Raw genomic sequence first — 13,657 nt, 5'->3', positions numbered from 1 at the left:
AGATAAGTGTGGGATACTTCCCTTGTTGCCTTATTTCTAATTTACTTTATTAAATGTTTGTATATATTTAGTGTTTGGCACAGCCGGATCGGAGCAGGAGAGGATAGAAAAGAAAAACAAGGCAGATAGAAGGGGAAATTGTGGAGACGAGGGGAAAAAAACTAAACATTCCATACACACGCATTGTATACATTTATACAATAGATAGCCCAGCCACCAGCCGAATTCTTTTAACTCAATGTGCCACCCCCCCCCCCCCCCCCAGAGTCAAACAGTTTAGGGACTTCTGGTGTACACTTTCAAACAGCAAAAACCAAGCACAACGCAAACGATGGGCAGCCCAGAAACATACAGCATATTTTCTTGACAAAAGAGGAAAAATACAAATATTAGGAATAACCTGAATATAAGGTTTTGTACGCACACAGAATTTTGTAAGCATTTAGTATATCTGTGGAAATAAACTATGGAATGGATAAAGCATAGGCCGTGGGTGACTTTAAGAAACGGTGCAAGCATTTGTTTAGGGTACTCATCGCTACGGCTACCACAGACTAGTGCAAGCTGGGCCACTAAAATGTTTTCCTCAATTGTGTGTCTGAATCTGTGCTGTCAAACTGTTGTGACAAATAAATGTTTTTACATCAAGTAAACATGTTTTATGGTGTTTCACATGTGTGTTTAAGCATTTTACCAGATTTGGCTTTCCAGAGAATATTTCACTGCAAACTGTAACAAACTTGCATTTTGTAGTTTATTTCACTCTGCGATTTTTTAGTATATTGATTGATTGTACGGTGTATTAAAAGTATGCTATTTTCTTAAAAGCCCAGCAAGGGTCAAGAGTTGGAAAATTAAGATTAGCTATAACCCCTCTGTACAGCACATCAGTTGTATTCATTCTTTCGGAACTAAGTTGAACTGTATAGTCTCATTCTATTCTGAACGACTAAAACTTTTTTACTCCTGCGTGTGTGTTGCACTGTTATACAATATGCCCCTTCTGAGAGGATGTTTTATCAACCAATGAACTTAAAGGTTTTGCTCCCGAGTGTGTTGTCATGTGTCGTATCATAGTTGACTTTCGAGAGAATCTTTCACCACACACTGAACAACTAAAAGGTTTTTCGCCTGTGTGTTTTCTTCTATGGGATATCATATTCGTCTTTAGAGAAAATCTTTGCCCGCACACAGAACAGATAAAAGGTTTTTCCCCGGTGTGTGTTCTCATGTGTGATACCATATGTATCTTTTGAGAGAATGTTTTACCACACAATGAACAATTAAAAGGTTTTTCACCTGTGTGCGTTGCCATGTGTCTTATCATAGTTGACTTTCGAGAAAATCCTTCACCACACACTGAACAAGTAAAAGGTTTTTCTCCCGTGTGTGTCGTCATGTGTCTTTTCATGTTTGACTTCTCAGAGAATCCTTTACCACAAAATGAACAATTAGAAGTTTTTTCTCCTGTGTGCGTTCTCATGTGTGTTGCCAAAGTTGACGTTAGAGAGAATCTTTTACCACAAACTGAACAAATATAAGGTTTTTCTCCCGTGTGTGTCCTCATGTGTGTTACTAAAGTTGACTTTTCAGAGAATCTTTTACCACAAACTGAACAACGAAAAGGTTTTTCTCCTGTGTGTGTTGACATGTGTCTTATCATAGTCGATGTCAGAGAGAATGTTTTACCACAAACTGAACAAATGGAAGGTTTTTCTACCGTGTGTGTTCTCATGTGAATGTTCTCCAAAATCCCATGTTTCTTACGTGGGTTTTTTGCAAAGCATGTAGAGGGTTTGTTGTCCGTGTGAGTTCTCATAGCACCTTCATAGTGTGTATAACAGCAGTCTTCAGAGGAGTATGACGTTGCGTCGTCAATATCGGATAGTGGAGCTAGAAGGTTGTCATCTTGTGATCCTCCACAGTCGTCTTCATCATCTTCTGTCGTCGTGTGTTGTGGTGAGACGCTCAGCTCCACTCCTTTGTTCTCCTCACCTGGACTGTGATAAAGCTCTGAGGACTCAGGTGGTTTGTCTTCAGTCAACTTGGCAATATCATCCTCCTCTGGCCCTAGAATATGCTCTCCCTCCTGAGTGATCCAGAGTTCCTCCTCTTCCTTTTTAACATGTGGGGGCTGAGGATCTTCCTGTTTTAAAGTGGAGCTTACTTCCTGTGGCTGAAGGGGGAGTCCATTTTCACGACCAATGAGCTGCTGGATGTCTGCAAGACATAAATAACATAAAAACACACTTGATAAAATTTTTGGAGCTTTTGTGCTGCCATGTAATGTCTTGGCAAGTACAATCAAACCTGTGTTAGCGGTTTGACAAGGGATGTAACTACTCAATAAAATACTGGACACTTAATGTCCAATCGCCATTGTGCCCTCCCCCCACCCCTTTACATTTGTATGTGGAGCCCAAAACACATTTTGAAGAAGCAACGACATAACGATATTCTCACTAATGCAGGTAGCTCAAGACGCAGTGATCAAACTCTAAAAAATTCTGCACTTAAATTGGGACTTGCAGGCGCTAAATGACTTTGTGACTGAACTATTGGTCAGACTGGGAAAATAAATGCACCTACTGAGTTACATTTTACATTTATTATCTTAATATTTTCAAACCACACTTTGTCTGGATATGCCCTGATTCAACTCTTTAAGATATACAATCTTACTTTCAGTCTACCCCAGGGCAGCTGTGGCTACGAAAGTAGCTTACCACCACCAGGTGTGAATGAATGATGGGTTTTTAACATGTAAAGCGACTTTGGGCACTTAGAAAAGCGCTATATAAATCCCAGGTATTATTATTATTATTATTATTACAAAACATTTTTGTTCAAAACGTTTTTTTTATGGATACATGCATTTTGTTCTTGAAATGATCATTCAACTCGTTTTTTGCGTTGGCACACATTATTTTACACTTATTCGAAGTCAAACTGCACTTTAATGTATTTCATTAAATATAAGCTATTTGAATTGTTTAAAAAAATCAGCATTTTGGGTCACTGATTGCCATTTGCCAAACCACTGGTGGCAAGCACTGATGTATACGACTAATTAAGGAGTAAAAGGCAACAAGCAACCAAAAAAATAACTACCGAGTTTTGCACCTCTCATGGTGACCACAACCCCCACCCGCAGACAAAAGTAATGTTATTAACCTTTTTATAGCGGCCACTTGTGCAATGCGCCCCAAAATTTTGTCCATCTATCCATCAATCTTCTTCCGCTTATCCGAGATCGGGTCGCGGGGGCAGCAGCCTAAGCAGGGAAGCCCAGACTTTCCTCTCCCCAGCCACTTCGTCCAGCTCCTCCTGGGGGATCCCGAGGCGTTCCCAGGCCAGCCGGGAGACATAGTCTTCCCAACGTGTCCTGGGTCTTCCCCGTGGCCTCCTACCGGTTGGACGTGCCCTAAACACCTCCCTAGGGAGGCGTTCGGGTGGCATCCTGACCAGATGCCCGAACCACCTCATCTGGCTCCTCTCTATGTGCCCAAAATTTTGTATCCCACAATATTTATTTGTACTTCTTAGAATAAACTTGCCGTGAAACCTTATGCTTTCATTCATAAGATTTAAAGGGGAACAACACTTTTTTGGAGTTTTGCCTATCATTCGCGATCCCTATGTAAGACAAGAACACATTGGTTTTTCTTTTTTTATGCATTCTAAATTGTAAAATACGGCAAGTACAAAGTAGCTAACAATGCAGCTAATGGGAGTAATATATTGCGCCCATAAAGCCCATTAAAAATACACCCAAAACCGCTAACAATACTCCATTTACATGTTGTGCCTGGATATGAACCAAATAATAAGAATAATGGATAAGATTTATATAGCGATTTTCTAGACCACTTCCCAGAGAACTGAGAACCCACCATTCATTCACTCCACATTTACACAGGGATGGTGGTAAGCTACATTTGTAGCTACAGCTGCCTCTACAGTAGACTGATGGATGCGTGGCTGCCAATTTGCATCTACAGCCCCTCCGACCGCCACCAAAACAATTTATTATTAGGGGTATTGTTATTATAAGCACTAACGCATAGGAACTACATTTAGCGGCGCCGTGATCATACACCTTGTGGCGACCCATCAGTCTTCCTGTTCTGTATAATGTACCCTTGTAACAATATATTGTATGTCTGTACTTGGAAGGGTATAGTGAAAACATATTTTGTTGTATTTCTAACACGCCATGACAATAAAGTTTTATTCTATTCTAATTTAACTAGTTAATGAAGCTATTGACATTCTGAGGTAATCAAAAAGGTTAACCAACGAACGAGATTTCTCTACAGAATTTCCTCTCTGGTCAACAAAAGCACCTTGAGGATTCTGGCGGGAACTCTCGTTCAACCCTTTTTCGATTACGCATGCACCTCCTGGTACCCTAGCACCTCCAAAACCCTCAAATCTAAACTCCAAACATCTCAGAACAAGCTAGTCAGGTTACTTCTAGACCTCCACCCCAGATCCCACCTCACTCCTACCCACTTCTCTAAAGTGGGCTGGCTCAAGGTGGAGGACAGAGTTAAACAACTTGCACTGAGCCTAGTCTATAAAATCCGCTACACCTCCCTGATACCGAAGTACATGTCAAACTACTTCCTTAACGTAAATGACCGCCATAACCACAACACCAGGGGGTGCTCCACTAACCACGTTAAACCCAGATTCCGAACTAACAAAGGTCTTAACTCATTCTCTTTCTATGCCACATCAATGTGGAATGCGCTCCCAACAGGTATAAAAGAAAGGGCATCTCTATCCTCCTTCAAAACCGCTATAAAAGTTCACCTCCAGGCAGCTACAACCCTAAACTAACACCCTCCCCGGATTGCTAATAATCAAATGTAAACAATCAAATGCAGATTCTTTTTCTTATGCCTTCTGATCTCTCTCTCTCTCTCTCTCTCTCTCTCTCTCTCTCTCTCTCTCTCTCTCTCTATGTCCACTACCCCCCCCCACCCCCCCACCCCACCCCCCCTCCACACTCCTGATTGTAAATAATGTAAATAATTCAATGTGATTATCTTGTGTGATGACTGTATTATGATGATAGTATATATGATAGTATATATCTGTATCATGAATCAATTTAAGTGGACCCCGACTTAAACAAGTTGAAAAACTTATTCGGGTGTTACCATTTAGTGGTCAATTGTACGGAATATGTACTTCACTGTGCAACCTACTAATAAAAGTCTCAATCAATCAAAAAAAAGCCAGTGAGCCACTGCATCGCCTCTGAGTTGGTAAATGTTAATTCTAGATTTTAAATCATGCCTCTCACTTGTATAGTAGAAGGTTGTGGCCATAAACCAAGAAGTTGGTCAACTTTGACATTCAGCTTAGACCCAAAGGTGACAAGAAAGCAACAAAAAGACACTCCTTTCGAGATTTTTTTTTTTTTACCTGCATGAGAATTATGATTAAAGGCCTACTGAAATTATTTTTTTTATTCAAACGGGGATAGCAGATCCATTCTATGTGTCATACTTGATCATTTCGCGATATTGCCATATTTTTGCTGAAAGGATTTAGTAGAGAACATCGACGATAAAGTTCGCAACTTTTGGTCGCTGATAAAAAAAGCCTTGCCTGTACCGGAAGTAGCGTGACGTCACAGGTTGAAGGGCTCCTCACATTTCCCCATTGTTTACACCAGCAGCGAGAGCGATTCGGACCGAGAAAGCGACGATTACCCCATTAATTTGAGCGAGGATGAAAGATTTGTGGATGAGGAACGTAAGAGTGAAGGACTAGAGTGCAGTGCAGGACGTATCTTTTTTCGCTCTGACCGTAACTTAGGTACAAGGGCTCATTGGATTCCACTCTTTCTCCTTTTTCTATTGTGGAAAACGGATTTGTATTTTAAACCACCTCGGATACTATATCCTCTTGAAAACGAGAGTCGAGAACGCGAAATGGACATTCACAGTGACTTTTATCTCCACGACAATACATCGCCGAAGCACTTTAGCTACGGAGCTAACGTGATAGCATCGGGCTTAACTGCAGATAGAAACAAAAGAAATAAACCCCTGACTGGAAGGATAGACAGAAAATCAACAATACTATTAAACCATGGACCTGTAACTACACGGTTAATGCTTTCCAGCCTGGCGAAGCTTAACAATGCTGTTGCTAACGACGCCATTGAAGCTAACTTAGCTAAAAACATTAGCTATCCACCTACGCCAGCCAGCCCTCATCTGCTCATCAACACCCATGCTCACCTGCGTTCCAGCGATCGACGGAGCGACGAAGGACTTCACCCGATCATCGATGCGGTCGGCGGCTAGCGTCGGATAGCGCGTCTGCTATCCAAGTCAAAGTCCTCCTGGTTGTGTTGCTGCAGCCAGCCGCTAATACACCGATCCCACCTACAGCTTTCTTCTTTGCAGTCTTCATTGTTCATTAAACAAATTGCAAAAGATTCACCAACACAGATGTCCAGCATACTGTGGAATTTTGCGATGAAAACAGAGCTTTTTGTATTGGATACAATGTGTCCGAATACTTCCGTTTCAACCATTGACGTCACGCGCATACGTCATCATACATAGACGTTTTCAACCGAAAGTTGCGCAGGAAATTTAAAATTGCACTTTATAAGTTAACCCGGCCTTATTCGCATGTGTTGCAATGTTAAGATTTCATCATTGATATATAAACTATCAGACTGCGTGGTCGGTAGTAGTGGGTTTCAATAGGCCTTTAAATCTTCATGTAACATGTAAAACCATGAACATCCCATCAGTCGGCACCCCAGTGAGAGCAGACATTGTACAGAAAGTGATTGTTTTCTAATGTTCGTGGTTCGTATTTATTGTTTAGCACTTAGCAAAAATGTTACTTGCCGCATCTGCTTATCATTAGTCTTCTAAAACTTGTAGCTCATTCTCTGTGTGTTAGGCAAAAAAATATAAGGTTTTGGATCATTTGTCCCAAAGTAGTCTTTGATGTCTCTCATGAAGTCTGCTATTATTAGTGGTAGTTTTTGTTGTTGAAGGAAAAAGCGACCGTTATTTGTCTGTGAAATTAATACGCCGTCTTTTGCTTAAAATGACCGAAATACGTAAATATTACATGTTATTATTATTATGCCTGTTACTACATTACATATATATTTACAGCTTGTAAATAAAATGCAAACACAAAGCAAACTATAACTTGCTACCCAAGAATGTAGAACAATTCTTCTCAACAAAAGGAAAAATATATCCTCTGAGAAATGTTTTATTTAAAACAATCGTATGCGCGTACAACACTTAAAACCTTTAGCATACAAGTATGTGGAATTAAATTAAATAATCGATTAGGCAAAAAAGTTTAAAAAAAAAAAAAAGTACTATTATGATCCAGTTTGAGAAACTGTTCAAACTCAAAATGTGTACAAAGAAGAAGAATCATGATAAACATTTTGTACATGGTGAAAATTAGAATCTTATTAATCTTACTATGCGAAAAACACAACTTACCTTACTATTAATTTATTTACTACAGATTTATTATTTATGGAGTAAATTGTGTACAAATTGATTACAAGGAGGGAATAAAAGTGTTCGCAATTTCTATGAAATGGAAAATGTGTAGGATTAAATAAGCTCTGCTTCTTCCTAACTTTTCGAACATGTTGAAAAGAGAAACTGGTAATTGTGATGTATCATGTTGTAATTGTATGCATGTTCAAAATAAATCATGTTGTAATTGTATGCATGTTCAAAATAAATCTTGATATCCTTGATATTCTTTAAAAGAGCCATTCAAAGGACTGGTTCGTTCCTATACATTTATTTATTCTTTAAGTTTCTTGTTTTCATCAAGGACACAATCACTCATGGCAGTAATAAGATCAAAGATCAAACATGTTTACATTACACCAGGGGTGTCAAAGTCAAATGGACGGAGGGCCAAATAAAAAATTTAGCTACAAGCCGAGGGCCGGACTGTTCGAATGTTCATTGAAAATTTTTTAAATGACGCATATAGTCTAGTGAACCTAATTGAACCTACTGAAAACCTAACAAATATATTCCAATATGATCAGATAAATAAAGCAATATTTTCTTATGGCTCTGTCAGTAATCTTTAATTTTCAACAGACACAAAAGACAAATTTCCTTTATATAAAAATCCCCATAACATGAACATTAAATGAAAGAAACCGGTATTCAAGGCACCATCAGTAGCCTATATTTTCTATTTTAGCAAAAGTGGGCTAAATTTACTTCAAAGAAAAAAACAATAATAGCAATTTTCTATCATCCACTCAACTGAAATATTTTTAAAATATAATTAAATTGAAATACAATAAAATAAAGTGCAAAAATCTATAAATCAAAAACAACACTTTGTTTAAGGAGAAGTAACATGCAGTGAAAACAAATATTAAACTTTAACTTTTAAACTTGAATTGAGTAAAAACTCTAAATATGTGATTGCACAGTAATGTTCACATTAAACCCCCCTCCTCCCTCCGTGGGAGGGAGGCGAGTTGGGTGCCCGAAACCCCCCGCTGGTTTCGGCCCGCCCCTTGGCGCGCGTGGCACGGCGGGCTCCGCGACCCGACGGCTGGCCCTCGTGGCTTGACGGCGGGCGCGTCCCGACGGGCCGCGCGTAGGGGTCAAACGCAGAAGTCTCAGGGCCTCGTGGTGAGGGGGTGGCCTGCGGGTTTCGGCCCGCTTGACCCCCCCGCTCCGCTTGGCGCGCGCGGCACATGACGGGTTCCGCCACCGACGCTCGGGCTGCAGCCCGACGGTGGTGCGGGCCCGGCGGTGACGCGCGGTTTGGGGAAACAAAGCAGAAGTCTCAGGGCCTCGTGGTGAGGGGGTGGCCTGCGGGTTTCGGCCCGTTTGACCCCCCCGCTCCGCTTGGCGCGCGCGGCACATGACGGGTTCCGCCACCGACGCTCGGGCTGCAGCCCGACGGTGGTGCGGGCCCGGCGGTGACGCGCGGTTTGGGGAAACAAAGCAGAAGTCTCAGGGCCTCGGGGCCGGGTTTCGGCCCGCCCCCTTGGCGCGCGTGGCACGGCGGGCTCCGCGACTGACGGCCGGGCTGCAGCCCTTCGGCCGGCAGGCGCGTCCCGGCGGGCCGCTCGCCCCCTTTCGGAACCTTGGACCGGCATCCGCTTGGTGCGTGTAAAAGATCTGCGGTCTAAAAAAAAAAAAAAAAAATAAAATAAAATAAAATAAAAAAAAAGATCTGCGGTCTGCGGGCCGGTTCTAATAATAAATCAAGATCATCCCAAGGGCCGTAAAAAACCTTCTCGCGGGCCGGATATGGCCCGCGGGCCTTGACTCTGACATATGTGCATTACACCAATACAAACACAGAGGAGATAATTATTTTTAAAATATTAATAATTAGGTTTTTGTTTTCATTGTAAACATTCCACAAGATGGTGCCATTTCCCCCATTCATTTGATTGATTGAGACTTTTATTAGTAGATTGCACAGTACAGTACATATTCTGTACAATTGACCTCTAAATGGTAACACCCGAATAAGTTTTTCAACTTGTTTAAGTCGGGGTCCACGTTAATCAATTCATGGTAAATTGACAGTGACGTTACAATGTACGCTATACATTGCATGTCATTAACCCCGCAGATTGCGCGGAAGTGCATCCAAATGCTACGTTTCCTTTGACTTCTGTTCATTTATTTCCTTTCCAGTTGCTATTATCTCTTTCTAATTCCAAATACAGCCGCTAAAAGGGAGTAGACTCAGGTGCCTATTAAACTACTCCCCTAAGTTAATTGCCTGCCTGAGTGCGTGCGCATGATGGCGTTCACATGAATAGAGCCTTTTTAAACGACTCGTACCTCGGTGATGGCATTGTCATTGCTCCTCCAATAAATAAAGCCAATTAAACTGATTTTGATTCTGATTCTGAGAGGGCAGCGTGGTCAATTTGCATGCAGAACGGCTCTCAAATGAAGGAATAACATTGTGCCTAGATTTCGCGTGACGAAGCACATCAAATAAAAGGAACCATATGTAATAATTTAATGTCAAGTCACCATTAAATGACCCTGATATGTCAAAAGGCATGAATAAATCATGTTATTTTCGAATACTTATATAACTGGTAACAGTCGTTCAGCCGGGATATGCTCATTTAAAAATTTGATTTACAGCTCCGAAATCTTGTTATTGTTTTAATTTCGATATCTCGTCCTCTACCGTTTGACCAATTAGAAAGTCTGTGAGGGTTTGCCATAGGGTTGGGTATCGAGTATCGATTGGAACCGGGACTAACTTTCCGATTCTCCCGGAATCATTCAAAAGTTTAAATTTCGATTCCTATTTTCGATACCCAGTCCGCCGACCGGAAAAAAAAATAATAATAAAAAAATGTCCGCCGAACCGGAAGAAGAAGCCGCTGAGCACCAAAGAAGAAGCGCCCACCGCCGGAAGTGTTAGCATAGCCGAGCGAGTCAGTCAAGCTCAAGCATGGATAGCGGGCGTCGGCGGTCGAAAGTGTGGCTTTACTTTACAAAAAAATATATGAAATAACCGCGAAATAACAGAGCTCCATGTCCATCAAGAAACGAGTGGAGAGAGAGCTGCAGATGTACCAGGACGTTCCACCGATACTTATGTCTGACGACCCTGCTGCATGGTGATGGTCCGGTGGAACCAACAAAAGACTTATCCTTTGCTGTCAGATCGCGCTTTCTCCTATTTATGCGTTCAAGCTTCTTCCACACCCAGCAAACGTGTATTTTCCACAGCAGGAGACACTATCTGTCCAGAACGCTCACGCATCCTGCCTGGGAAGGCGGATATGGTCATTTTCCTAAACAAGAACTGTCTCTGATTTTATACTGTACCTGCTGCTAATCTGGACTGGGTTTTGCAAGTTGTTTCTTATTGTTTATTTGCTTTTCTGCACCAGGTTAGCCCATCAGTGGGAGCACGGTAACATGTTTAAGTACCTGCAGCATCATACACTTGTGTGTGTAAATGTGTTTTCATGAGGTTTTCAAAAATAAAGCTCTCTTGAGGAAAGTGTACCCCTGGGAAAATGTATTCATCATTTATAATATTTATATTCAAGTTCATAGATTTGATATTTATATTCTAGTTGAAAACAGCCCTGTGAGGAATTTATAGTAAAGTTCATAAAAAGTTAATAGAATTAAAATTGATGGAGAATGTCAGACTATTTCATTCAGAAAGACTGTAGGTTAGCTAGCTCATTTAAAATATCCTAAACTTTTTTTTGACCCTGCCTCTTAAAAGAATCGGAATCGGGAATCGTCAGGAATCGGAATCGAAATCGAAACAAAGAATTGGAATCGGAATCATTCGAATTCAAACGATACCCAACCCTAGTTTGCCAGTTACACACCGCCCTCTTCGTCTGGCTATTGCCACTGGTAAAGTTACTAAACATGTCAGACCTTAGTAAATCTAAAAGGCGTCTTTACGATTCTCAACTTATTCATGACAAAGACAGGAACAAAACACGGATTTGTATCGGTGATGCCTTTGAAAGATGGAGACGATTGAAGGCAGGGAAGATTTTTTCATCTGACGCCAAACTTGCTAATTTCTTCCTTGATAGGTAAGTCAGGCATTTACATTTTCTTATTACTTGTAATACATGGAAATGGACATTTCGTATGCAAACTATATTGTCCAATAGAGTCTATGCTCTTGTCTAATAAAGCTAGTATGTTCGTGCAACGAATGCTTAGTGTGATGGGCTCTGTACCGAGGATGTCGTTGTGGCTTGTGCAGCCCTTTGAGACACTTGTGATTTAGGGCTATATAAATAAACATTGATTGATTGATTGATGGCGCTTCGCTCCTAGTGTAATGATTAGCATGCTAGCCCGGTCAATGACACATCGACATATAGGCGAAATATATGCCTGTTAGCCTGTAAGTCGATGTGTCATCCAACTGACAGGGCAAAATAGATATTCGACAAATAAAACCTATGGGGATATAGGTAGTGTCCGTGCCTATTTCGTTTTCAATATGCTGATACGCTGAGTAAATGGTTTCCAACATTAGCACAGCTGTCGTGACAATGTGAAAGGTATGCAGACAGCCAAATCACATGATAAAATAATTCCTCATTCGCTTTTGCATATTGTGGACTACATGTACCAAATTAATGGCAATCTGAAACATTTAAAACAGTAGCATACAAACATAAAATGTCTCCTCTTTAGCTTTGGGCGTACATTAGGCTGCTAAGCATGCTCTACTTATTTTCACCATTATAACCATTGCCAGTGTTGGTTGTAGTTTGTTTTAGTCTTTGTTTTCTGATAGTACTGACAATAACCATATAATTGCCATTTGTTGTGATATTTTACACAGGCATGATGTACTTCTTCCTGAAAATAGCCTAATTTATGTGTAAAATGTGTTGGTTAGAGACGTGTTATTATGGTCCACGTCACGCGCATAAATCATATCCAAAGGAGTTTTTCAACCGGAAGTGTGGCGGGAATTTTAAAATTGCACTTTATAAGTTAACCCGGCCGTATTGGCATGTGTTGCAATGTTAAGATTTCATCATTGATATATAAACTATCAGACTGCGTGGTTGGTAGTAGTGGGTTTCAGTAGGCCTGTAAGCCCCCTTTAAATGGGAAAGTCGCCCCTACTAAGATGGCTGCCATGTAGATACGTCGCTTAGCATGGCTGCCGCCATTTACTGCCTCTTTCCCAGCTGCACTTAGACGGAAGGCGGCGTAGGCCTTGCTCGTGAAAATGTAAACATTAACATACCTTCACCTTTTACCGCAATTTGAGTCTTGCAAACAGCTTCTCGTAGTCGTTCGTTCTCCTCTCGTGTTTGACAAAGTTCCTCCTCGTACGACGCTATCGTTCGTTCAAACAGAGCGAATATTTCATCAGCGGCCGCCATTAGTCTTTCCTTTACCAACTCCTTGAACATTTTGAATGATGCTGACTCAGTTACAGTACAGATTATATCGTCCTTCGTCGTCGCAGTCGCAGTCTTTCGTGTGAGTGTCCACCTTTTCATCGCCGATTGATTTTCTTCCTTATTTTAAGGCGGGTCACGACCAATGCTAGCAGGTGCATACCGCCACCTACTGTACAGGAGTATATACCCCTCGGGATGAGTACTTAGGTTACAGACTATATTGGTTATACATATCACCGTATGTATTTACAATATAAAAAATAGGGAAACTATCAATATTTATTAATTATTAATATCTAAATATCAATCCAATCCACTTTATTTGTATAGCACATTTAAACAACAGAAATGTTTCCAAAGTGCTGCACAACAATATTAAAAACAATATTCAAATATTATCCTTAGCTCTACCAATGACTGAATAAAAACAAAAAATAAATAAATATAAAAACAATATACAAAAAAATATGATTTAAAACGATTTTAAAGGGTAAAACCAATTAAAACAATAAATAGAAATCAACATTTTAAAAACACAGAGGACCACAGAGGACCACACAACTCACTAGTGTTAAAAGCCAAAGAATAAAAGTGGGTCTTAAGATGAGACTTAAAACACTCCACTGTGGGAGCAGTTTGAACATGGAGGGGCAGAGTGTTCCAGAGTTTTGATTGATTGACACTTTTATTAGTAGATTGCACAGTACAGTACATCCA

General features: G+C 40.7%; 1 protein-coding gene across 2 annotated transcripts; it reads right to left on the bottom strand.

Annotated features, from left to right (window-relative positions):
* Positions 1-260: 260 nt before the first annotated feature.
* On the bottom strand, positions 261-13,074 carry LOC133658291 (gastrula zinc finger protein XlCGF57.1-like). 2 transcript variants are annotated; one of them, XM_062060161.1, is made up of 2 exons: positions 12,781-13,074; positions 261-2,220 (listed from the first exon to the last, which is right to left on the bottom strand). In XM_062060161.1, exons 1-2 carry the CDS (start codon positions 13,037-13,039, stop codon positions 986-988), a joined length of 1,494 nt encoding a protein of 497 aa, XP_061916145.1. In that variant the 5' UTR covers positions 13,040-13,074; the 3' UTR covers positions 261-985. The 2 variants fall into 2 exon arrangements, with proteins under 2 accessions (XP_061916145.1, XP_061916146.1); XM_062060162.1 differs by having other exon boundaries at positions 12,787-13,074.
* Between the last annotated feature and the right edge of the window lie 583 nt (positions 13,075-13,657).

Source organism: Entelurus aequoreus, linkage group LG10 (assembly GCF_033978785.1).
Source record: "Entelurus aequoreus isolate RoL-2023_Sb linkage group LG10, RoL_Eaeq_v1.1, whole genome shotgun sequence".
NCBI classification, from domain to species: Eukaryota; Metazoa; Chordata; class Actinopteri; order Syngnathiformes; family Syngnathidae; genus Entelurus; species Entelurus aequoreus.
The sequence above is the reverse complement of the archived record's forward strand: the minus strand, read 5'-3'. Positions and strand labels throughout refer to the sequence as shown.